Genomic DNA, 24,618 nt, shown 5'->3' on the forward strand with positions numbered 1-24,618 from the left:
TGACTGGGTGGGATGGGGTTTGCATAGCCAGGGAGGCCGCAGGGGCAGCCCAGGCGAGACCTGGGGGTGGGGCGGGGCGCTTAGAGGCAGGAGTGGCAGGGCCAGTGCTAGGAGCCTGTGTCCCTTTCTCTCCCTGCCAGTGGCCCGGTACCGGGTGACCGTGTGCACTGGAGAACTCGAAGGCGCAGGAACCGATGCCAATGTCTACCTCTGCCTTTATGGCGACGTGGGGGACACAGGCGAGCGGCTGCTGTACAATTGCAGGAATAACACCGACCTGTTTGAGAAGGGCAGTGTGAGTACAGCCATGCCCCGTCCCTACCCGCCCCCACCCTGGCCCAGTCCCCTTCCCCTGTCCTCCCTGCTCTGCTGAAGCTGATATGGGTGCCCCGGCCATCAGAGAGGCACACTCAGGGGAATGGCGAACTAACATGCATGACACCCTCTAGGCTCCTGGGACGATCCAGCTGGGACCTGCTGGGTCATGGTCCCCTCCCCACCCATAAGCTTTGAGAAGGGGGCAGAACAGGAAGACATCTGGGGGTAGGAGCAGCACCTTTCTTCCTTCAGGGGTGGCCAGGCAGGGAGGGATGCTGGGCACCTTGCTTGTGGACTGGAGGACCCAGGCTAGTAGAAAGCTGGAAACTTGGCCTTCTCCGCTAGACATGACACTGGGGGCATTTTGTCCATTTCCTTTTTGAAGGAGAAACCAAGAAAGACACTAAATGTGGGACTGGAAGAGCTGGGTTCTGCCGCTAGCCTCATCACAGATGTGCTGGGTGCTCCCCTTCATTTCCCCACCTGTCGAATGGGTTTCCTGGGGAGGCCATGTGGGGCAATGGGGAAAGTGTCAGGCAGATCTGGGGGCAAACCCAGTGTGGGGCCAGTCGCTCCATTCTCCCAGCCTCAGTTTCCCCACATCTAAAATGGGAAGAGATGCCCGCCTGTGGCCAGCTGATGTGAGGATTAAGGATGCAGATGTACCGCCTGGCCTACATCACAGAGTAGGTGCTCAGTAGAGTTGTTGTTGCAATCAAATGAGGCCCAAGGTGCTTACCAGGTGAAGCGGATTTGCAGACTGACCTACCACAAGCCTCGGCTCTCTCCCCACCTCTGCTGCCCCATCCTCGACGAGGGCAAGGCAAGCCTTGGAAATCGAGTGGAGGTCTCTCTCTGAGGCCACTCCAGGCTGGCCCAGTTCTTGGGGTCACAGACACAAGAAGGCTATGGTGGTAAAAATAATCTGAGTGCTGTGGGTGGACCGAGGTTCATTTGGGGAGGGACGGAGGGGGCAACTTCACATAGATTTATAGGTTTCCTCTCTCCCTCCCACCCACACTCACCCTTTCCTACTCTTCTACCTCTTCTGACTCCTTTGTCCATCAATCCCACCTTTATGCTCCTGTTCCTGGAGGCTCCCAGGTGTGCTCATGTAGGCTTAGCAACTCTCCAGCCCCTACTGCACTTCTGCTGCCCCATTGGCAGGCAAAACTGTGCAATTAGCGAGACCACTGGTTCCCCCCCCCCGCCCAAGTCAGTCCTAGCCATGCCTCGAAAGGGGGCTGGTATCCTTCGGTAGCAGGAGCCTGAGTTGTTTAGCCAAGGAATTAATTCATGATATATGATTAGTGACTGGTAACAGCTTATCATGTTCCTCCGCCTGGGAGATCTGCCTTTTAGAAGGAGATCATAGGGAATGGCCATTGTTTAACCAGAAAATAAAGCCCTCCCTTGTTGGGAACTTGACATGGAATGACTTCGCAGTGGGAGTAGTTGGAGGAGGTGTTAGACCTGTTCTTTCTAGGTATCTCCCAACCCACCTGTGAAAGATCAGTAGCCCAACCCATCAGCCCCGGCTTTTCTGATTTCTGGGCCTGTGTCTCCCCTTGGTGTTTCCCCAAGGGAGCCACCGTCCAACTGGCCTTGTGGTCTTCCTTTCTGAAGGCCGATGAGTTCACCATTGAGTCGGTCACCATGCGGAAGGTGAGGCGGGTGAGGATCAGGCATGACGGCAAAGGCGGGGGAAGCGGCTGGTTCCTGGAGCGGGTGCTGGTGAGAGAAGAGGGACAGCCCGAGAGCGACAATGTGGAATTCCCGTGTCTCAGGTGCGTGGTCCTGCTGCTCTCTGTGTTCTCCAGCTTTGGTCCCGGGCCCTGGCTTTGGGGAGACTCAGCCCTGCCTGCTACCACGGACCAGGGAGCACAGTCGTAGGTTAAGGATGGAGCCAGGGCAGGAAGAGGTGGCCCCTGCTGCTGGTGCTTAGACTCATGTCCCCACCGCACCTGTAGGTGATGAGCCACTGGTGTCTGGTGTCCCAGGGCACCGTGGGGTGTCTATTTAAGTACCAGAATGTCGTTACTTTTTAAAGATACAGTATGACAGGGCGCCTGGGTGGCTCAGTTGGTTAAGCAACTGCCTTCAGCTCAGGTCATGATCCTGGAGTCCCGGGATCGAGTCCCACATCGGGCTCCCTGCTCAGCAGGGGGTCTGCTTCTCCCTCTGACCCTCTTCCCTCTCATGCTCTCTGTCTCTCATTCTCACTCTCTCAAATAAATAAATAAAATCTTAAAAAAAAAAAGATACAGTATGACAATTTCAGAATTTAACGGAGTTCCCTCATATTGTTAGGTACCCACTGAATTCAACTTGAGTCAAAGGTGTTGTTGTTGTTTTTTTTCCAATTTGAATGGGCCTTCAACCACATCTGTCCCTGTGAATGTTTTCTCAAGATACCTTACTTTGTTTTCATTTCCTTTCCCCAGCTTGCTAGTGAGGTAAAGTTTTGTTTCTCTTTCTTCTTAAACATTTGGGTTTCTTTCATAACCAGTTTGGGGTACCATTGACTTCTAGAAGTTACTGACAGAGATTTTTAGAACAAGGAGCAATATCAATTTTTTTTGCACCATCAAGCTGGCCATTCACATTCACCTGTGGCAACATCTGGGAAGTGCACGCAGTCTGCTTAGGACTCAGCCTGCACCCATCAACAAGGTGCTGCATGTCCAAGCTCCCTTCATTAGGGCTGGCCCAGGCTTCCTGAGAGTGGGTCTGCTAAGGACAGTCTTCCTTGGAGTGGGTGGGGGCAAGCTGCCCAACAGCCCCACAGTGAGTATGTTCCTTTTTCTCTAACCATGCACACAAATGCACTCATGTGCACCCAGTTCATTCAGACGTATTTGCTACAGCCGAATTGCTTACCACCCCCACAAGCCCAGGAGGAGTAGTTTCCCAGCCATGGAAGGCCACTGGGACAATAATTATGAAACATTTTTGTCCATGACAAAGGTCTCTACAGTCTTCAAAGTCTAGCCACTATTAGTATTATAAGGGATTATATCAAAAAGGTAAGTAATGACTCAGGTAGCTCTAAGTAAGTGGCACTAATGGACAGAAAGAGGCTCAGAGTAAAGGCTGAGAAGGCTGAGAAAGGCTTCTAGAAACAGGTAGAACTAGATCTGGGCCAGGAATGATCAGAGGGGGGGTCGGTGGTAAAAAGGGAGGGTGGGTCATCCAGGTTGGAGAAGTGGCATGAGGCACAGGACTGAGGAGGAGGCTCATGCTGAGGCTGGTTGGGGGCTGCCTGGCACGTGAGGATGAGAGATGAGGTGGGAGAGTTCTGGTCTCTCTCCAGGTCCATCACTGATTCATTTCCCCCTCACTGGGCCAGGAGGCTGCTCAGCTGGGATGCCAGGTGGAGCAGCTTTATCCCCATCCACTCGAAAGAGATTTATTAAGCACTTACTACACACTTGCTCCCCGACCTCATGAAGTGTATAGCCTAGAGGGGAACTAAACAATAAGCAAGTAAATAAGCAAAGAAAGCCATACTTATGAACTCTGAGGTACAGGATGAAGGAAACACACAATGGCGCAGAGGCAGTGGGAGCGGCCACACTGAGGTGGGCTGGTTAGAGATGGAGGAGGTGGGTAAGTTCTGTCTGCAGAGGGGGCAGTTGGGCTGACTTCCTGAGGGATAAAAAGGAAAGTGCTGGGGAAAGAGCTTGAGGGTTCTAGAACTTAATTGAGACCAAAGCAGTGGACAAAAGAGAAGGTCACCAGGTGAGGTCAGCGGTGGACAGAGGCTAGTGTCAGGCAGGGACAAGCAGCCACTATGTGGCTTTGGGCAAGGAACGTCCATCTGAGGAAGTTCCCTCTGGCTTCTGGGTGGAGGGCAGGCTATAGGGGATCCAGAGGAGAAACGGAGCCTGGTGGGAGGCTTTGCAGGGCCCGTGATGGCACGTATTAGTTTGCTAGGCTGCTGTAAGAACACACTACAGACGGAGTGTCTTAAACAACAGAATTACTGTCTCATAGTTCTGGAGGCCAGAAGTCCAAGTACAAGGCGTCAGCAGGGCCGTTTTCCCTCTGAATGAGATCTGCCCCGTGCCTCTCGGCTTCTGGTGGTCACAGGCATTCTTGGCGTGTAGATGGTCATCTTCTCCCTGGGTCTTCACATCATCTTCCCTCTGTACATGTCTGTCTCCGTGTTCACATTTCCCTTTTTTATGAGGACACCAGTCATTTGGGATTAAGGCCAACCCTAAGGACCTCATTTTAACTTGATTACCTCTATAAGGACACTATTTCCAAATAAGGTCACATTCTGAGGTACTGGGGCTTAAGACTTTAATACATCATTTGTAGGGGACACATTTAAGTCTGTAACATGGCAGCTTGCCCTAGGTAGTGGCAGTGGAGGTAGGGGGAAGGGGCTACACCAGAGACAGGTCCTGGAGGTAGAGCTCATGGGATATGCCCATGAGAGAGAGGGCAATTGGAGACCCAGGTCTCTGCCTTTGGTAGGTGGGCAGAAGTCGTGCTCCCTTTGCTGAAGCCAGGAGCCTGGGGAGGGAAGGCTTGAGGGTGGGGCTGGGCTGGACTCTGGAGGTTTAGCTGGGCATATTAGGTTTGAGGGGCTTGTGAGTCGAGTAGGCAGAGTTGGGCCTTGAGAAATAGCTCCAGGATATGAGAGCATAGCGATGGAATTTAAAGTCAGGGAAATGGATAGGATCCTTCAGGGAGAGTGTGGATGAAGAATTGTGAGGACCGAGCCCTGAGATGGGTCAGTAGGAGGACAGGGAACCTGGAAAGGGGATGAGGAAAAAGTCGGTATGTCCACACCACCTGCATTGCTACATGCATGGTGCAGGGGGAGTATGGGACCAGGAGTCTAGCCACCTGCCTGCTGTGTGGCTTTGGGAAATTTCTTAACTTCTCTGGTCTTCTGCGCCTTCCTGACCAGCATGTGTCCTGCAGTGATGGCGAGGGTGATACGGGGTTGCACTTTGAAAGGAGCCGAGTCTGCCAATGACAGAGGTGATGCTGATTGCAGGGCAGAAGGCGAGCCAAGGCCCCCAAACACCCTGGAGTCCTCCCTGCCCCCAGACACTTAAAGCATTTGTGCCTTTTTAAGAAAATGAATTCCTGTACCTTGCTGAGGCGTGTGGGGATGGCATTTACCGACTCGGGACCTGGGAGGCCTTGAAAGCACCTGGAGGTAGAGCCAGCTCTCCCACGCTGCTGCTTTTTCACCTGAGCTGTGTGTTAACTGCTGGGGGGAGGACACGCGGGCATCTTGATCAAATTTTCTGCCAGGGTCAGGTGGTGTAAGCGTTTTAGCTTTGGCAGCTGCGTGTTGTGTGCACACGTGTGTGCATACTTGCACATCTCTTGTGAGCTCAGGGAAAGAGCAATAAAATCACCAGCAGAGGGGCTCACCCATTTAGCAGCATCTCACGCTGAACCCGGGCCCAAATGTATGAAGCTGAAAGAAAACGACTATATCTGGAAATATCTATTAATACCCGTCAGTTGGAAGCTAAAATGACAAGCCACGGTGTCCCTTTACTGCTGGGGCAGGCCTGGGGATGGGTGAGTGATGGAGAGTGGCGGGAGGGCACCTGGGTTTCCTGATGGCCACGGGCCCGCTGGCTTCCACCCTTCCCATCCCTGTGAGTGACAGCCCAGCTATGCCACACCCTTCTCTGCAGTCCCTGTCTGTGGATGCCAGGTGACCTCCACGGGACAGAGGGGGAGGCTCCTAATGGGTTAGTTGGAGGGACTTGAGGCAGTAGTCCCTGCTCTCAACTATCTCTCCTCTCCCCTTCTTTGTCAGTGCCAAGAATTCTGCAATTGCATCTTCATGTCTTGGAATCCCAGATGATTTTGGTGTTGAGACTCACAGCACTAAAGCCCATGACCAGTGTAATCACTTAGCTGCCGACTAACATTTTGTGCAAGCTAACCGCCAGCAGGCAGCAATGTCCTATGGGAATAGAAGATCACATGCTTGGGGAGGGAGGGCAAGAGAGAAGGGATGCGGACCCTACCCTCGGGTGGGGTATATTGGCAGAGGGACTGTGGTTTAAGGAGGCCTGAGCTCCATGTCAGGGGCTGGAGAGAAGGCGATGCCTTGATTTCCTTTGATGGGTTCTGTGGCCAGGAGGCACCTCCCTGCCAGGAGTATAATAGGGCTGGGTTGCCAAGCCGAGCTCCAACGCAAGGCAAATGGGGAGACACTGGTCCAGAGGTGAGCACCTTGGCTTCCCCACGGTGCTGGGGAACGTTGAGGGTGTCTCTTCTACTGCTGTGACCTGTATCACAGACCCTCGGGAGTGCTGGGGCCTGGGCATCTCTGCTTGCACGGCCGTCTGATGTCTCTGGCTGCATCCCCATGCTTAGTGGGGATGGTGTTTTCGGGTGAACCAGTCCGATGTGTTGCCCCCAGGTGGATGGCCAGCAGAGAGCTGGGGCCATGGCCCACTCTGAGGAATAGATGAGTCACGGCCATCAAACCCAGCCCTATGGGGTCCAGACCCAGCTTCTCCTTGTTGGCAAATCTCATTCCTCCTTGAGGACTCAGTAAGCCCCTTCCCCACGAACTGTTCTCATTTCTCTAAATTCCTGTTGCACTTACTTTGGGCCAACAGTCATCCTTGTCCTGGCCTTCAGTGCCTTGGCTAGTCTATCCTATCTTCTTTTTCTTTTAACTAAGAGAGAGAGTGCATGCATGAGTGGGGGGAGGGGCAAAGGGGGAGGGAGAGAGAATCTCAAACAGACTCCATGCTGAGCGTGGAGCTCATTGTGAGGTTCCATCTCCCAACCCTGAGATCATGACCTGAGCAGAAATCAAGAGTTGGTTGCTTAATGGACTGAGCCACCCAGGCGCTCCTAGTCTATCCCATCTTCTTAACTAGACCGTAGGTTCTCTAGGGGCTGAGCAGTGTATTACTGATGACAGTGTATCTTTTCTGCCTTCTCCCCTTCCCCAGAGCCCTCAGCACAGTGCCGTGCACACAGTAGGCTCTCTGAAAAAGAGGTGGTTATTTTTGCTGATAACAGTGACTCCGGTGTTCTTGGCTTTCAAGATGAACTCTTTACTATGATTGCCAAGGGTCCTATATCCTGTGATCCTTCTCATTTCCCTGCATGCTAGCTACTCTTTCCCTCACTGCCTTCCATCCGCAGTGGCCTTCATTCAACTCCTGGAGGCTCTGCCCGTCCCAGCATATGCTATTCCCTCAGGAAGGCACCTCCCTCTTCTCCCAGCCAACTCCTTGTCATCCTTTCAACCTCAGCCCATATCACCTCCTCAGGGCAGTCCTCCCTCCCCAGTCTGGGTGGTGACCCTTTGTTCTCAGCTCCTGTAGAGTCTTTTCTTTTGCTGAACGCAGAGTTCTGACCTCCCTGGTGACTCTGCAGGCGCAGCATGATGGGTGGCCGTCGGCCACTCAAAGAGCTAACAGCCCCTTGTCTGCCTACCAGGTGGCTGGACAAGGATAAGGATGACGGTCAGTTGGTCCGAGAGTTGCTGCCCAGTGACAGCAATGCAGCACTGAAGAGTGAGTCGTCCTGATGACCGGGTGGTGGGTGTGTCCCTGGTGAGAGAGGTGCCCTCCCCTTGCTGCACAGAAGCCAGCTCTTGGAACAAGCATGAGCTCTTTACTTCACTCCCCCCGGGGCAGCAATGGGGAGAGTGGAGAGGAAGAGGCTCTGAGGGAGGATCTGGAATCTTCTTCGCTATCTGGGCTGTGTACACAGTCTCACTGTGGCATCGGATGTCAATACGAGCAACAAAGGCAGTAACACTAGCCAAACAGACGTTTTTATCCTCCCTTAGGCACAGACGGCGCAGATCTTTCTGGGTGTTAAAATGGAGCACCATCGGCATGGTGCCCTGTTTCATGATGGGGCTTTAGGTCCACATTAGAATTTCACTCCTGGCTGGCTCCTCCCAAACTGTTGACATCTTGAGCCAAACATGTATCCTTCTAAGGCTCTGATCCCTCACTTGTAAAGCCGGGATCAGAATACTTAGCAACAACACTGCGTATAAAACGCTCTAAACACTGTCTGCCAAGCTTGATGCACCTTTGCCTCCGTTTCCTCATCCATCAGATGAGAAACTGGACAAGGTGGTTGCCTTAGGTCCTTCACGTCTCTTGCACTCAAGTGTTCTTTGAATGCTTTCCTGTTCTCGGCGTGCTCACACCTTGTGGGCAGGCCAAGCAGGGATTAGCATCCCAGTGTTGTCAATGAGAGGACCCAACAGAGATGAAGGGAGCCCTGCCCCATCACAGGGCTACTTAGAGAGAGCAAGGGCTCAGCCGCTGACCCCCAGCCCAGTGTCCCACCCTGGCTGCAGACCACCCTCCTGCTCCAGCCCTTGCCACACGCCCTGTGCTAACCCCTCCCTCCCTCTCTCCCACCTTGGACTGCCTAGACTTCCGCTACCACATCAGCTTGAAGACAGGTGATGTCTCTGGGGCCAGCACAGACTCCAGGGTCTACATCAAGCTCTACGGGGATAAATCTGACACCATCAAGCAAGTTCTTCTGGTCTCCAACAACAATCTGCAAGACTATTTTGAACGTGCCCGGGTGGATGAGTTCACCCTCGAGACCCTGAACATTGGTACTGTAAGTCTCCTTCCCAAGACCACAAAACACGGTCTCACTCACCCCACATATATCCATATGTAGGTGCACACACCCACTCACATGCACACACACACCCACATGCACACACATCACACACATACATGCACTCACATGCACACAGGTGAACCCATTTTGAAGGGAAAAAATGCCCACTTGGGGATAGGTGAGGTACGTTGTTTTCCAGCTATGACCCAGAGCAGCAGAAGATATGTCAACAGTGGGGTAAGTTTCCACAGTCCCTTTAGGGATGGCATGTCTATTTTTGGTGTCTGTAGTCCCAACATTTCCTTTACCTACATAGCCAAGACCAATGTAGTTGGGTCCCAGACACTGAAGAAGGGGACACTGGCATGCAGGGAAGAAAAGAGGGGCTGAAAATACTTCCCATTTCCAAACTCGAGTGTGCATCTGAGGTCTTCTCAGGAGACTTGTTTCAGTATGCACCCCAAGCAACACTGGAGAGATTCTGCTTTTGAAGATGGCACCTGACGGTCTCCCTCTGTCAAGGCCCCAGGTGGCCCTGCTGCTAGCAGTCTGAGCTCTTCATCTAGAAAAACACGATCTAACCCCCTGGACCATAGTATTGGAAATTTTTCTAGAAATTTCTGAGCTGGGTTCCTATTACCACCTGCCCTTCTCAAGGTGTGGCTAGTGGGAACCGGCATGCTGATAAGCTCCCCGTCTGCAACCTTACTTTCCTACAATCCCTTTCCCCTCTCTCTGAACCTCACCCTATTTCAGGTACTCCATGAAAATGCTCTTGGGGAAAGATCTCATGTCAGTCCTTTTTATCCCTTGATGGTAATGAGCTTAAATCAAGGTTTTCCTTCATTAAAATATATTTACATTTTCAGCTGAATTAATAACGGTAGAGTGAAATGCTGATCCCTTTACTGAGGATTTCTGGCAACAACCAGCAGATAGATGAGACATCTAAGGGGAGGGGAATGGTGTTTGAGGCCCTTCCTTGTATTTATGAAACCCCCCAGTAAGCAGTGCAGCTAAGAGGTTGGGAGGGTCAGTCTGGCAGCTGATTGCCTGAGGCCCCTCCACTTTTCCACTTACCTGCCAAGCCTGTCAGTGACTTCACCTTTGTTTGCCTCACTCATTCATAACAACAGGGGATGCTAATGGAATTGTTGGTAGCATTAACTATGTTCTAACACCCCCCTGCCCACAGTAAGTGCGCAGTCAACGCTAGCCGCTATTGACTGAACTATTGCTCCAGGGAGGTGCAGGTGTTCTGGAATTGAAAGAACTTAAGGAGTTCTGTCCTTAAGGAGCTTCCCGTTGGGTCAGGTAGAAGACACTTGTCCCTGCCAGCTGGTCCCGTCACTGTCCCAGCACCACAGTGAAGCCCTCCTGTGACCCTTGGCACCCACCCGAAAGGCTATTGGGCTTTGTAAACAAAGCTGGTTTCCTTCCTCCATTTCCAGGGGACCCAGGCTACAGGCACTCAGTTATGATGGTTGTTTTCGTTATCAGCTCAAAGAGGCACTTTGTACTCGTAAGAGCAAAAACAGGGCTTGGAGGGATAATTCTCTAGAACTAGCCTTCTGACCCCAGACTCATGGCTAGCATTTCCTCTCCAAACCATCACAGAGAGAATCTGGGGGAGGCTTGGCAGGGATCACAAAGGCTATTTGAAAATTCCACCTAATGTTAAAATTGCCCTGCAAACAGCATTTCAAAAAAGCACTAAAGCGGTTTGAACATTGAAGAACCAACTACTCATAAGGATGGTAACACGATGATCTACGCAATCATCTATGTTAAATGTAAAGATGTTAAAATGTAAAATAGCAAAGCAAGTGGACTGTTGAGTGTTACTGGAAAGAGAAGGATGTTCCTCAGGGCCAAGAATGAGAGGAGGGGTTGAGCATAGAACCACAGAGAGGCTGTCCTGAGAGGTTGTCCACCTATCCTGTCACCTCTAGACGGGTATGTCAAAGAAGAAATGCAGAAAATACGTGCAATAGTGTATTGTTTAAAACCAAACAAAGCCAAATCAATAACATGGCTAATCGGAAGCAAATGGTTAATGTTTTGAACGTTTGCTTTCTTGTATGGCCACTACCCAAGTACATGCTGGAGCTTTCAAAGTTCATGCCACACCCACTGTCCCCGCTTGCTTCTCTCAACTTCCCTGAGAGGTGAGCTGCCCTTAAGAGGAGGGAACGGAGGCTCCAGGCAGGAAAAGTGGTCCCCTAGTCCCCCAGCTGGCTGATGGTAGACAAGACTGAGACCCAGCCTCCTCCTGCTGAGCCCCTCTCTTCTGCGGAACTGAAGATCTGGGTTGAGGACAGCAATTTGTACCAGTGTTGGGGGGGGGTGGGCAGGGTGGGTAGGGATGGAGGCATAGAGGTTTCTACGCACCAGCTCTTTGCTCACTCGCACCCTGGGTTTCTTTCCAGATCAGTCGGCTGGTGATCGGACATGACAGCACGGGCATGCACGCCAGCTGGTTCCTCGGCAGCGTCCAGATCCGCGTGCCCCGCCAAGGCAAGCAGTACACCTTCCCCGCCAACCGCTGGCTGGACAAGAACCAGGCCGATGGGCGCCTGGAGGTGGAGCTCTATCCCAGTGAGGTCGTGGAGATCCAGAAATGTATGGAAGCAGCAGTGACCATCAGCGTTGTTTCCCTATGGGATGGGGCAGTGGGGAAGGAGGAGGGACTATGGGGTGACTTGGATCTTGTTTCTAAGGGGGAGGCTGAGGGGAGATAATGGGGCTTCTGATTGCCTGTGGTATCACGGTTCTTGGAGGGGCGAAAGGGCTCATTATACAGATGGGGAAACTGAGGACTCCATGGATGAAACATTTTTTTCTGGAATAAAGGCAGTAAATGACTCTATTAAGAAATGTGCATTCTCAGCCCTGTGTACAAGAGTTTGAGACACAGTATGTGTCTTCCCCTGGGAAGACTGGCTGAGGAGATAAAGCTGTTTATTCATACATTTATTTAATAAGTATATATATTGACTGTTTCTCTGAGCCAGCACTGCCCTAGGCACAAAGTAGACCAAATCCTTGCCTTTGTGGAATTTACATTCCACCAGGGGAGGCAAACAATAAATATATAATACATTGCCAAGTAAGAGCGATGAAGAAAATGAAGCAGGATAGGGTGACAGTCCTGGCATGGGGGTGGAGGACATTTGGGGACAGGGTGGCAACATCTCTGAATGAAGGTGAAGTTCAAGGTGATCTGGCCACCCTTCGTACATGATGTGAGAGCCGTAGTTCTGGTAGGGGTCAGAGAAACAAGAGGTTATCTAGAGGGTCAGGAAGACACGGCACCAAAAACTGATGCAGAGAACATCACCTCCCTCACCTCTGCATTTCTACATCTACTCTGAACGCTCTTGCCCAAGGCTCACTTCCACCAGAAGCTCCCCTGAGAAAGAACCCCAATATGCACTCACCTCTTCCTTGCCCATAACCCCTTAGGTCTTTTCACGTGTGCATTTTCTCTCCCCAACTATCCTGTAGGTTCCTTGGGGGCTGTGTCACATACACATACATGCCTTGTAATGGTACCTGCCAGTGTGAAAAATCAATTCTTTTCCTCCTTTTAGAAATTAAAACTTGATTTCTATCACAATAATACAGGTACTAGTTAACAAGATACAGATTTTTAAAAAGCAGTAGTTCCCTTCGCCTTACCATCCCCCTTCTTCAGAGGTAACAATTTTTAAATTACTTCCACTTTTCCTCTGAAATTTATCTCTATATTTTTATTAATTTGTTTACCAATTTCTTTATTATTTTATTCGTAGACATTAACTCTTGACTTCCTACAATGGAAGAGAAGAGCTTAGCTCTTTTAACGTAGGTGTATTTGTGTGTGTGTGTGTGTGTGTGTACATACACACTTCCCCTCCTTCCAGCCTTCAATAAAATTAAATCAGTATTCAATTTTTACATTACTATAACTATGTAAATATTATTCACTGCTGAGATCCCTATTGTATGATGATTGCATTTCAGTTATTGTACAACCTTTTGTGTTTTTCTGAAGTTAATAATAGCCTCATTTTTCATTTGTATAGTTTTCTATATACCCATCTGTATTTCTATATACCTACCTATCTGTATTGGTGTGCTAGGGCTGCCATAACAAAATACCACAACTAGTGGCTTAAACAATAGAAATTTATTTTCCCACAGAAGTCCATGATCAGAGTGTCAGGAGGTTATGTTTCTTCTGAGGACTTTCTCTTTGCCTTGCAGATAGCTGCCTTCTTGCTGCATGTTCATATGTCTTTCTTTTGGGCATTTGCATGTGTGTGTCCTAATCTCTTCCTCTTATAAAGACAGCAGTCATATTGGATTACGGCCTCACCCTAATGGCCTCCATTTAACTTAATCTTCTCTTTAAAGGCCCTATCTCCAAATAAGTCACATTCTGAAATACTAGGGGTTAGGCTTCAACAATGAATTTGGAGGGAAAGAGATAGTTCTCCCATAACATCATTTTATCTCCATCCCTCCAACAGAACTAAAATTCTTTTCCTAAGTCCAAACTCAACAGCAATTCTGTTTCCTCTCTACCTCCTTCTACTCACTCCCCGTCCCAAGACATTCCTTTAGGAACCTCTAAAGGTTTTAGGCTGCCATGAAACTGTCCTTTGAGACTTCCTTTTGGCCATCTTTTTGGAAATTCCTTTCTTTTTTCTCCTGGTTGGATCTCCTGTTTCCTGGACTTCATGTCTTCCTCTTCTTTGGTTTCGTCCTTCTTTTCATTTCTACTGAATAGCTTCCTGAGAAAAGGTGTATGGAAGAGAAATGTCTGCAAATGTCTCACAATTGATCAGGAATTTGGCTCATTACAGAATTCTGATTTAGAACTCATTTTCCCTTAAAGTTTATAAGGAATTATTTTACCATCTTCTGGCTCTCAGTGTTGCATCTGGGAAGTCTGATGCCATTCTGTTATCCAACCCTTTGGGATTTTTTTCTCTCTAAAAGTTTATAGAATTCTAGTTTCATTTCTGGCATTCTGAAATTCCATGATGTCCTCACTGGCTTTTGTGATTTTAATTTCATCTCTTGTTCTGGGAACTCATGGGCTCCTTCTAGAAGCATTTTTTAATTCTGGGACTTCTTTGGCTATTATTTCTTGGGCAATTTCCAACTCTATATTCTCTGTATTCTTTAGAACTGAACTCTTGGTAAGATGTTGGAATTCTTCTGATTTTCTTACCTTTCTATCATCTGTCACTTTGTTCTTGGGAAATTTCCTCTTTTGTTCTTATGTACTGTCCTTGACTTTATCCTTACTATGGAATATTTTATTTCAGCTACCCCATGTTAATTTCTAATAGTTGGTTCTTGCTCTCTGAATGCTAATTTTTATCTGTCCAAGTTTTGTGTAATCCTGGCTGCTTATTGCTCTAGGATCTGAGAGAGGGAATGAGGTTGCGTGTTCTCTCCATTCGGAATGTCAGCTTTTATTGAATCCCCTCGTTGTCCATACATTCACCCACCCTCATTCCCAGCTGATCCTGGTATCTCTAGTTTAACTTCTTTAGGCTCTCAGCCAGTCCTCTTGCTTTCTGCCCCAAATCTCTCACATTGCTATGGTAATGGAAGGTCCTCCATCTTGTCTTGAAAATAAGTCTTATCTTGGGGAAAAAAATCATAATACTGTGTTATGGCATTGCTGAGAGTGCAAGTCTTATAGCAGTCACTGAAAAACTATGATCCCATAGTTCTGGTAGACGTTTTGCTCTTCACTGGGAAATGCCCTCTAGTGGTGCAGACCTGTAACACATCTCCACTCTCTAACGGCTTGATAAAGCATTACTTCAAAATACAGACAACTCTTTCTGTGTAGATGTATCTGTTGATATCATTTGAAAGATGCATATATCTAAATGAAAATTATTATTTCAGGGGTGCCTGACTGGCTCAGTCGGTAGAGCATGTGACTCTTGATCTTGGGGCCATGAGTTCAAGCCCCATGTTGGGTGTAGAGCTTACTTAAAATATATATATATGCGCACTTGGGTGGCACAGTCAGTTGAGTGTCCAACTCTTGATTTCAGCTCAGGTCTGATCTCAGGGTCATGAGATTGAGCCCCGCATTGGGCTCCACACTCAGCGGAGTCTGCTTGGGTTTCTCTCTCCCTCTTCCTCTGTCCCTCCCTGCTCTGCGTACACATGCGTGCTCTCTCTCTCTCAAATAAATAAATAAAATCTTTAAGAATATATATATATTAAAACAGAAAATTGTAATTTCAATCCCTTGTCCTTTATTGAAAATAAGGACAAGACACAAACACACAGACTTTGCTTCTTTCTGTTCTGTGGTGTCTGCCCAGGGGTAGGCATACAGTAGAGAATTAGCATTCTCTAATTAGAGAGATTAGAGAATTAGCTGGTATATTGACTATTCCTCATTCTTGGCTCCAGGAATCTGGTGCAGTGGATGACTGGGCTTTGGAGTCTGACTGGTTGAGCTTGCCATTTCTACCACCTACTCAGTTCCTCTAAGCCTCAATTCGTCAGCCTGCAAAATGGCAGCGATAGTCCTCATCATGTTGCCGATGAGAGGATTAGAGAAGATAATGCCTGTGAAGCACCAGACATGGTACAGGGTCAGGAATGTCTGTTTTGTCACCATCCCTGCTGTTGTTCATATTGCTGAATGTCCTGTTTTCCCCCCATGTGCCCACCCAGTAGTCCATTATGAGGTTGAGATTTGGACGGGGGACATGGGCGGCGCAGGCACCACGGCCCGAGTCTACATGCAGATCTATGGTGAGGACGGCAAGACAGAGGTGCTCTTCCTCTCCAGCCGCTCGAAAGTTTTCAATCGTGCATCCAAGGACACATTCCAGGTATGTGGGGATAAGGCAGTGGGGGTGCCCACAGAGCGCCAGTGGGTTCCCCCAAATGAAGGGATTGGACTAGATCAGTGGTTCTCATCCCTGGCTTCTTCTTAGAATCACCTGGGGAGCTTTAAGAGAAAAAAAAGGACTGCCCAGCCCACATCTGGATCGGTTAAGTCAGAACCTCTATGGTGGGGTGTGTTTTCTGGGTTAGGCTTCTAGAAGCTCTTCCAGGGAGGCTAACATGCTGCAATTCTGAGTACTGCTGGAGTAGATGGTTCTAATTTGACAAAGTATGGCAGGAGGCCCCTGATTACTGCAGCCACTGCCAGCCTCTGGTTGTACAGCTCTCCCCGCCTGTGGGCAGGGCCATGCTTCCCATGCGGGATCTGGGGAGGAGTCTCCTGGCTGTGTTCTGAGTGCCCCAGGACTCTGCACTTCCCTTTGAGTAGAGCAGAAGAAGAAATGAGGATGTGAGCATATTGCTGGTAGGAGAGGAGGATGCAAGTGTGATGCCCCTTGGGGGAAACATGAGTGTCTATATGGGATACTAGTGCACGTGCATGTGTGCAGATATGTGTACGCAGAAAGCATATTCATGCTGGGTGTTCTCTGTGTGTTTGTGGGCCACAGACAGCCCTCGGCAAAGAGTCCTCCCCCAGGGCCCAGCAGGGAAGGGCCTGGCTGAGCTGGACCAGGGTGTATGGAACATTTAGTGCTGGAGGCGGCCTCACGGAGTCCAACCCCCCATTACACCCTGAGGAGGTAGAGGCCCTAGCATTGCACCTCTCTGAGCCTCAGATTCTTCATCAGTTCAAACCTAGCCTTAGACTACCTCCCTAGCCTGCTTCACAGTCCTTGCAAGGATCAAAACAGTCAATGTCAGAGAAAGTCCTTGGGAAATTGTGACCAGCGGTGGAGACGTAAGAGAGCAGGGCATCTTCCAGTGCCACCAGGCTGTGTGGCTGGCGGTGGTGTTGGATGCAGTCATGGCTGGGAGACAGATGCGGGCAGAGGGGAAGGTGAGCAGGCCTGCCTGCAGAGGTTGATGGCAGGATGCTGTGCCTTGGAAAATTCTGGAGTGATTTTATGTGCTGAAGAAAGGACTTATCAGGTCCAGAGCCCATCCTCTCAGTAGCTGAGAAGAAAAAAATGCCTCTTTTTCGGGGCTCCTGGGCTCCATTTTGGCTGATGCTGATCATTTTCTCATAAAGGTGGTTTTGGCTACATCGTAGCTTCATGAACAGAGTCAGAAGACCTGAGTTCTCATCTAGGCCCGGACTCCAATTATAGGGCATTGAGCAATGCATGGGGACAGCCCCAGGCCTTAGTTTCACTAGGACACGTGAGAAAATTGGTGGCACCAGACTTTGAAAAGTGTCAGACACCCAGACCATCAGAGTGGGGAACCCTAAGAGTGGCCCAACTAGCAGGCACCCCATGTGAGCCCTCCCCTGAGCTCTGCAGGGGCTGGGCCTCATTGCAGTGTGAGGCTTAGAACATAGTGGCAGACCGAAGGCTTCAGGACCTGATCTTCTGAAGAAAGCTAAATCCATCCACATGGCCCTTTGAGCCAGCCGTATGCCAGACCCCATGGGGGAGAGAAGCAAGAACGAATGGTCCCTATCTTTAGGAATTTCTGTTCAAGTGGGCAGGGAGCAACTCATGTGGACAGGGAGGGCATCCAGGACAGGCCAGGACCATAGCCAAGCTCAGGGCCTGCTCTCTGCTGTCGGGGATGGAAGAGGCCGTGTGCTGGGGGAGGGGCTCGGGGTTCCTGGGGATGTGGGTGAGTTTTTTTTTGTTTTTGAAAAATAACACTTTTTTCTTGCTTATTTCAAAAGTTATATGTGATTCATGATAAAAAAAAATCATAACTTTGGAAAGAGAATGCAGAGAAGCACAAACTAAAAAGGAAAGTAGTAATAAAGCTCAGAAAATGGGATGAATAGCTTTTACTTGGAGGTAGAGGAGGGAATCAAGGCATTCTGGGTGAGGGGAATGCATGAAGAAAGCTCCAGAACCAAGAGTAACAGGAATGAGTGTGATGTGCACGTGTATGTGCGTACATGTGTGTACGTGGGGTGGGGGAGAAGGGGAAGAGACAGAGAGACAGGGTCACCATCCTGACCATCACCTGGGGTTAGAAGGAAATAGGTTCGGGTGGGGGCTGGGGCCTACAAGAGGTCCTGGAAGGCTGGTGCAGCAACCAGGCTGAATGTGGCCGGAGAGAGGGAGTTGGTGGAAGCTTCTGGGCTCAAGGCCCTAGGCCTTGGGGCCTCCGCATCCTGCAGCTCCGCACACAGGCCCATGCTGGACTCCTCAGGGGAGTTGGGGAGGACGCCAGGGGCCACCCCAGCCACAGCCCTGCACTTTGCACAGCTGGAGGCGGAGGACGTGGGTGAGGTCTTCAAGATCCGGCTGGGGCACACGGGCGAAGGCTTCGGACCCAGCTGGTTCGTGGACACGCTGTGGCTGCGACAGCTGGTGGTGCGGGAGGTAGACCTCACGCCCGAGGAGGAGACCCGGAGGAAGAAGGAGAAGGACAAGCTGCGGCAGCTGCTCAAAAAGGAGCGGCTGAAGGCCAAGCTGCAGAGGAAAAAGAAGAAGAAGAAGGGCAGTGACGAGGAGGATGAGGGAGATGAGGAGGAGGAGACCTCATCGGAGGAATCCTCTTCGGAGGAGGAGGAGGAGACGGAGGAGGAGGAGGAGGAAGAGGAGGAGTTCGGGCCGGGAATGCAGGAGGTGATTGAGGAGTACAAGTTCGAAGCCCACCGCTGGCTGGCCCGGGGCAAGGAGGACAATGAACTGGCCGTGGAGTTGGTGCCGGCAGGCCGGCCGGGTCCTGAGCGTAAGCCTGGGGAGGGGTCAGCCCGGCTGCTGAAGGGGGCCTGGTGAAGGGGGGTGTCTAGCTCTCCCGTCACATGGCGGCCCCAGAGGGGGGCACCCATCATGGTTCCCAAATAGGTCTCCTGACCTGTGTCTGAACACCCACCACAGACAAGTCTCTGTGTGGGCTTAGCTCTGCCCCTGTCCTGCAGCTCTCAGGAGGGGTTCGGGACTCCGGGAGGAGCCTGGATATAGTTCAGTATGGCTCCCAGTGGGGCATGAGGTAGGAGGGCTGCTGAAGGCATTTTCCCATGACTCCCAGCCTCCTTGGGCTTCATGGCAAAGGAAAGTCTTGAGTGGGGAGGAGGGATAGGTTTAGTTCCAGGCTAGTGCAGGTGCAGATGAATCCATGGGTCCTTCCCGCTCCCGTGAGCTGGCTACATCTGAGAGGCTGAGCCTCAGATCCACCCTGAGTGGTGGTATCCTCAACGCTGCATTTTTCTCTGTCCCCAGCCAACACCTATGAGGTCCAGGTGATCACAGGGAACGTGCCCAAGGCTGGCACCGATGCCAACGTCTACCTGACCATTTACGGTGAGGAGTATGGAGACACAGGCGAGCGGCCCCTGAAGAAGTCGGACAAGCCGAACAAGTTTGAGCAGGGACAGGTAAGAGTGCAGGCTCTCTGGCCCTTGGGCAGGTGGTGGAGACTGCGGATTCCCGAGGCCACCCCCTGGCCCCCAACAGCACGATGTCCAGCAGGGTGCTTTGTCCAGTCCACCCAGACATCATGGGAGTGGCGTCTCTATAGGCAAGAGCGCTTTGTGCTGGGGGCCATAAGAAAGGCCCATGAGGGGGGCGTCAAGCACCGTGAAGCCTGCAGGAACTAACCAGAGCTAATAGAGTTGGCAGAAGCTCAGGTGCTGAGTGGCCAGAGCAGGGGTTCAAGGAGGAAGTGCTGATGGCGCTTTGGGGAAAACATGGTAGGAAGAAAAGCTGTACCCTAGGCCATGGTGGGGGACCGTGGTATAGACGTCTAAGGATGACAGTGACAGGTGTCCCCGGGGATGGTACCGCAGGACAAAGATGTGGGCTGGAAATGTGGAAGGCCAGCTCGAGGACAATGAATCTTCCCGCTGTGCTGTGTTAGTGCTGAGCCGGGGTGGGCACTGCCCCTGGGAAGCTTGATGAGCCCGATGAAGGCGAGTGGGGCATGAGAGCCTTGAAAGAAGGTTGAGAAGCCTGGCCTGCGTCCCGCCTACTGTGGTGGGAGCCACAAAGGCTTCTGAGCGTTGAAAGAAATGCACACATGTCCCTCTTCCAGGTATAGTGGGAAAAGTGTGAAAAACCCAGCTGTCCTCTTTGTCCTTCCAGATTTTACAGTATGCTCTGGCTGGAAGACTGTCCTGTGTCACCTTACTCATTCCTGCCCCTGATCTCAAAGCCACGTTCCCTCCTCCACACAGAGGAAGAAAAGAAAGAAACCAAACCCACGAAAGTACCCGTGGGCTCCTCTGATGTACTTCAGAGACTGTCTGCCTTCTCTTCCAACACTCCCTTGCCATGACTTGAGGATTAGGGCTTATTTCATGTTTTGATACTTTCCTTTAAAAATTATAGTCACAGGGCTCCTGGGTGGCTCAGTCATTAAGTGTCTGCCTTCGGCTCAGGTCATGATCCCAGGGTCCTGGCTTCGAGCCCCGCATCGGGCTCCCTGCTCCGCGGGAAGCCTGCTTCTCCCTCTCCCACTCCCCCTGCTTGTGTTCCTGCTCTCGCTCTCTCTCTGTCAAATAAATAAAAATTTAAAAAAAATAATAGCCACTATGAACCCAGATTGGAAGAAAACCTCTAGAGAGGGCATAACTGGCATGCTGGATGAAATTTGCCTACAGACTTACATGTTAGATAGTAATATTGTGTCAATGTTATGTTTCCTGAATTTGGTAATTGTCCTGTGATTATATGAGAATCCCCTGTTTTTGGAAAAGCTCTGCTGAAGACTTCAGAGGTGAAGAATCATGGTATCTGCCACTTACTTTAACATGATTCAGAAAAAAATAGACAATGAGCAAAAGAGACAGGGCAAGCAAATGTTGCGAAATCTAGGGGAAGGGCTTGCAAAATTTCATCGTACTGTTTCTGGAAGTTTTCTGTAGACTTCAATATAAAGAGTTTAAAAAGTTATAGCTGAGAAGAATCCCATTCACTTATCAGGTCCTGAGACTGCCCGCCTCCTGCAGGGCATGTACACACACTCATGTTGTACACATTGTCTTCCCACCTATGTGCTGAGCAAGGGCAAGTCTCCTGTTTCTGTAAATCACTTTGGATTTGCACTTCGGCTCATCCCAGGTGCTTAATCAAAATGTGTGGTTGAAGGGGTTTATGCACACAGGTGCACACTTAGCTCGGGGTTTCAGCACACACCCAACAATGGCCCTACACACACACACACACACGTACACATCCCATAACACAAATGCGGGCGGCCGGCCAACCTGCCTTCTCCTCTGCCCCTCAGTCACCTTCATGGCCCTCTCCCTCCTCCCTCCACCCTTTGGGACACAGCGAGAGTGAGAAGACCCCTGGTGGGGGCAGGGTAAAAATACGACAGTGCAGACCATCCACCAGTCAGCCGGCTGCATTTTCCCCCGAGCTGGCCTCAGGCTGCCCTAGGTCCTGGGAAGGTGAGGCTGATGGCCAGACCGTGTGTGTGGTGGAGGTACCGTGTGTGTGTGGGGGGGGTGCTGAGGGGGGCGCCATCCCTCTTAGTGCTTCCCTGGCCCTTCCCAGACTGACACCTTCACCATCTATGCTATTGACCTGGGGGCTCTGACCAAGATCCGGATTCGCCATGACAACTCAGGCAGCAGACCAGGCTGGTTCCTGGACAGAATAGACATCACGGACATGAACAACGAGATCACGTGAGTGGGGCTTGGGGCGGGGGATGGGGGGGACGGCCATGGCTGCCTCTGAGACAATCCTGGAAAAAGGGCTAAGGGTAGGGGTGGGGCAGCTGGGTGGGCATTGCCTCCCCCCTCTCTTCCTTCTTACTGGGCAGCCCCCTGGGGAGCTACTGCCCTGTCAGGGGACAGTCTGGTAGGTCCTTCCCTCTAGTTCTTGAGATCCATCAGTTCAGAAGGTCACGTTTCCTGTCTCTGCCATTCTCCATACCCGGACTTAGTCACCCATCTGTCCCTCCTCATACAAAGTGGCTTCCGGTGCCATTGTTTTAATGTTCTAGACCAGGAGTAAGCAGACTTTTTCTGTAAAGGCCAGAGAATAAATATCTTAGGTTTTGGGACCATTTGGTCTCTGTCTCAGTAATCTATTTGCCTTTGCAACAGGGAGGCAGCCATAGGTGATACCTAACTGGATGGATGTGGCTGTGTTCCAGTAAAACTGGATTCATGAACACTGAAACTTGAATTTCATGTAATTTTCACATGTCACAAAGTAATACTGTTCCTTAGATTTTTTCAACCATTTAAAAATGTAAAATTCATGCTTAGCTTCTGGGATGTACATAAACAGGTGAGCAGGCGAGATTTGGCCACCAGGCCATAGTTTGCAGGCCGCTGTTCCAGATTCCCAGCGACCACCAGGAGCTACGTTGGGAAGGGGACATTGTCCCCCTGAGAAGTGAGGGAATCATGCCCCAGGGAAGTGAAGCCACAGCCCTAGAGCCAATTCATGCCAGAGCCAAGACCAGAACTCCAGATCATCAATGATGAATCTGGTGTGTTTCCACCATTACGCCCCATTGCCTCTTGAGCAAAAGGGGCCAGGGGACAATAGACATGAAAGAAGGCCCGAGGTGTGGTAGGGAGGTGTGGAAGGAGATAGAGAGGAAAGCAGGCAAGATCCTGAGTGGGTTATGGCTCTGCTGAGGGCCTGCCAGTGCCTGGAATATAGTGGGCACCCAGTATGTGTTGACTTCACTTCTTGGCCTGTGATCTGGTATCTCTTGGAGCATGCCCTGTTCTTGGGTCCTCCTCTGTGCAGGGCAGCGGGTGTTGGGGCTCACCCCATCTCCCACCTCTACCCTGCCTGTCACCCAGTTACCCCATCCCCCACCCACCCCCCTCCAGCAACCCTCAGTTTGTTTCCCATAGTTAAGAGTCTCATGGTTTGTCTCCCTCTCTGATTCAGTTTTCCTTCCCTTCCCCCACCATCCTCTGCCCTGTTTCTTATATCCCACATATGAGTGAAACCATAGGGTAATTGTCTTTCTCTGATAAGACTTAGTTCACTCAGCATATTACTCTCCTATTCCATTATTCTTTAAAAAATATTAGCTTTTCTTACCTTTTCAAATCAACACATTGATTTGAAAAAAAAATCCTGTTGGAATTTTGATTGTTATGCCATTAAATGTATGTGTGGAGAATTATATATTTAGAATATTAAGTGCTGCCCCTAGGTATGCATTTCCATTTATCCAACTGTTCCTTCTAGTATCCCAGCAATGCTACACAATTTTCTAGTCTTATTAAGTTTATGCCCAAATATTTTGTATTTTTATCACTCTGGTGAATGGTATCTTCTCTTTACTCATCTTCTTACCTCTGTCTCTCTTTTTCTTCCCTCCTCCACTCCTGGCTTCCTCATCTCCTCTCCCTCCATCGCCATCCTGTTTTGGTGGTGTGAGTCCGACTCCTTCTCTCCATCTTCTCCAGCCCTGGTCAAAGGCTCCTGCCTGGTCCCTCTGCTGCACTGCGGCCCTCCTGTGTCTATGGCAGTCCAGCCCGCAGAGACGTGTTCCTCCTCTGCTTAATAACCTACAGAGGCTCCCATTCACTCTGAGTAAGAGCCAGAGCACTTCCAGTGGCCTGCCCCATGCCCCCTCCTTAACTCTTGGTCCTGATCTCCATCTTGCTTACTCCTTGCTGTTCCTTGAACCTGATGGTCATGATCCCACCTCAGGGCCTTTGCATATGCTGTCCCCTCTCCCTGGTACTCCTTCCCACAATGACTCACTCTCATACTTTCTCTAGGTGAGGTCTCTGCTCAGGTGTCACCTGCTCATCAAGGTCCCAACCCCCTTTGGAACTTTTATTTCTTTTCCTCTGTTTCTTTTTCTCCACCTCACGTATCATTTGACCTACCATCAACTGTAGTATTTTTTTTAATACTTTATTTATTCATTATTCATTTGAGAGAGAAAAAGAGTGCACAAGCAGAGGGGAGAAGCAGACTCCCCACTGAGCAGGAAGCTCAATGCAGGGCCCAATCCCAGGACCCTGAGATCATGACCTGAGCCGAAGGCAGACGCTTAACCATCTGAGCCACCCAGGCGCCCCTCAAATGCAGTATCTCATCATCGTTCCTCTCCCCATAACTGAATATAAGGTCCCTGCCTAAGCTAATGACTTCATCTGTTTTGTTCCCCACAGTGTCCTCCCCAGTATCTAGAAGAGGGCCTGTGCACAATAGACATACCACAAATACTAAGTCAACTAACGAATAAAAATTACGTGTGATGTATTGATTCATTGATTCATTCAGCAAACACATGGCATGCGAAGTGCTGAGGGTCAGGTGGCTGATTCCGACTCTGCCCTTGAAGAGCCGGAAACTGTGATGGTCTAGGAGGCAGATGTTTTAGGTCCAATTCCTGTCTCTTCCACGCTTGACGGTGAGGGGGCCTCTGAGCCTCAGTTCTCCCATCCCTGCAATGGGCGTAATAAAACTCCCTCACAAAGTTGTGATGAGGACTAACTGAGATGACCCGTGTGAGGGCCCAGTGCCGCTCCTGGCCCCCAGCAGAAGGCGACACTGGCTCCTCTGCCTTGGCAGTGCGGATCCAGCCGGGCAGCCTGTAAAAGCAGCCACACAGCGAGGCAGGAACGGGCGTGTGCAGGATTGTGAAGGAGCTCATGGGGCCATGGGGGCTGCAAGGCAGAGCGTCTCAGGGTGGCGCCCCCAACTGCCGAGGGGGTTCAGGGAGAGGGGGGCTTTGCGGTGGGGGTTGTCGGGGCGCTCCTCGGTCTGAGGCGGCATTTCAGAT

General features: G+C 50.5%; 1 protein-coding gene across 1 annotated transcript in view; it reads left to right on the forward strand.

Annotated features, from left to right (window-relative positions):
* The window catches only part of LOXHD1 (lipoxygenase homology domains 1), a 149,195-nt gene that overhangs the window by 68,630 nt on the left and 55,947 nt on the right, over positions 1-24,618 (forward strand). Inside the window, exons 13-21 of the mRNA XM_034995710.1 lie at positions 141-295; positions 1,945-2,105; positions 7,765-7,841; positions 8,723-8,919; positions 11,355-11,547; positions 15,625-15,785; positions 18,159-18,627; positions 19,119-19,273; positions 21,399-21,532. Of these exons, the coding sequence (XP_034851601.1) occupies positions 141-295; positions 1,945-2,105; positions 7,765-7,841; positions 8,723-8,919; positions 11,355-11,547; positions 15,625-15,785; positions 18,159-18,627; positions 19,119-19,273; positions 21,399-21,532 (1,702 nt within the window). The remainder of the gene's footprint in view (positions 1-140; positions 296-1,944; positions 2,106-7,764; positions 7,842-8,722; positions 8,920-11,354; positions 11,548-15,624; positions 15,786-18,158; positions 18,628-19,118; positions 19,274-21,398; positions 21,533-24,618) is intronic.

Source organism: Mirounga leonina, unplaced genomic scaffold (genome assembly GCF_011800145.1).
Source record: "Mirounga leonina isolate KUSES-001 unplaced genomic scaffold, KU_Mleo_1.0 Mir_93, whole genome shotgun sequence".
NCBI classification, from domain to species: Eukaryota; Metazoa; Chordata; class Mammalia; order Carnivora; family Phocidae; genus Mirounga; species Mirounga leonina.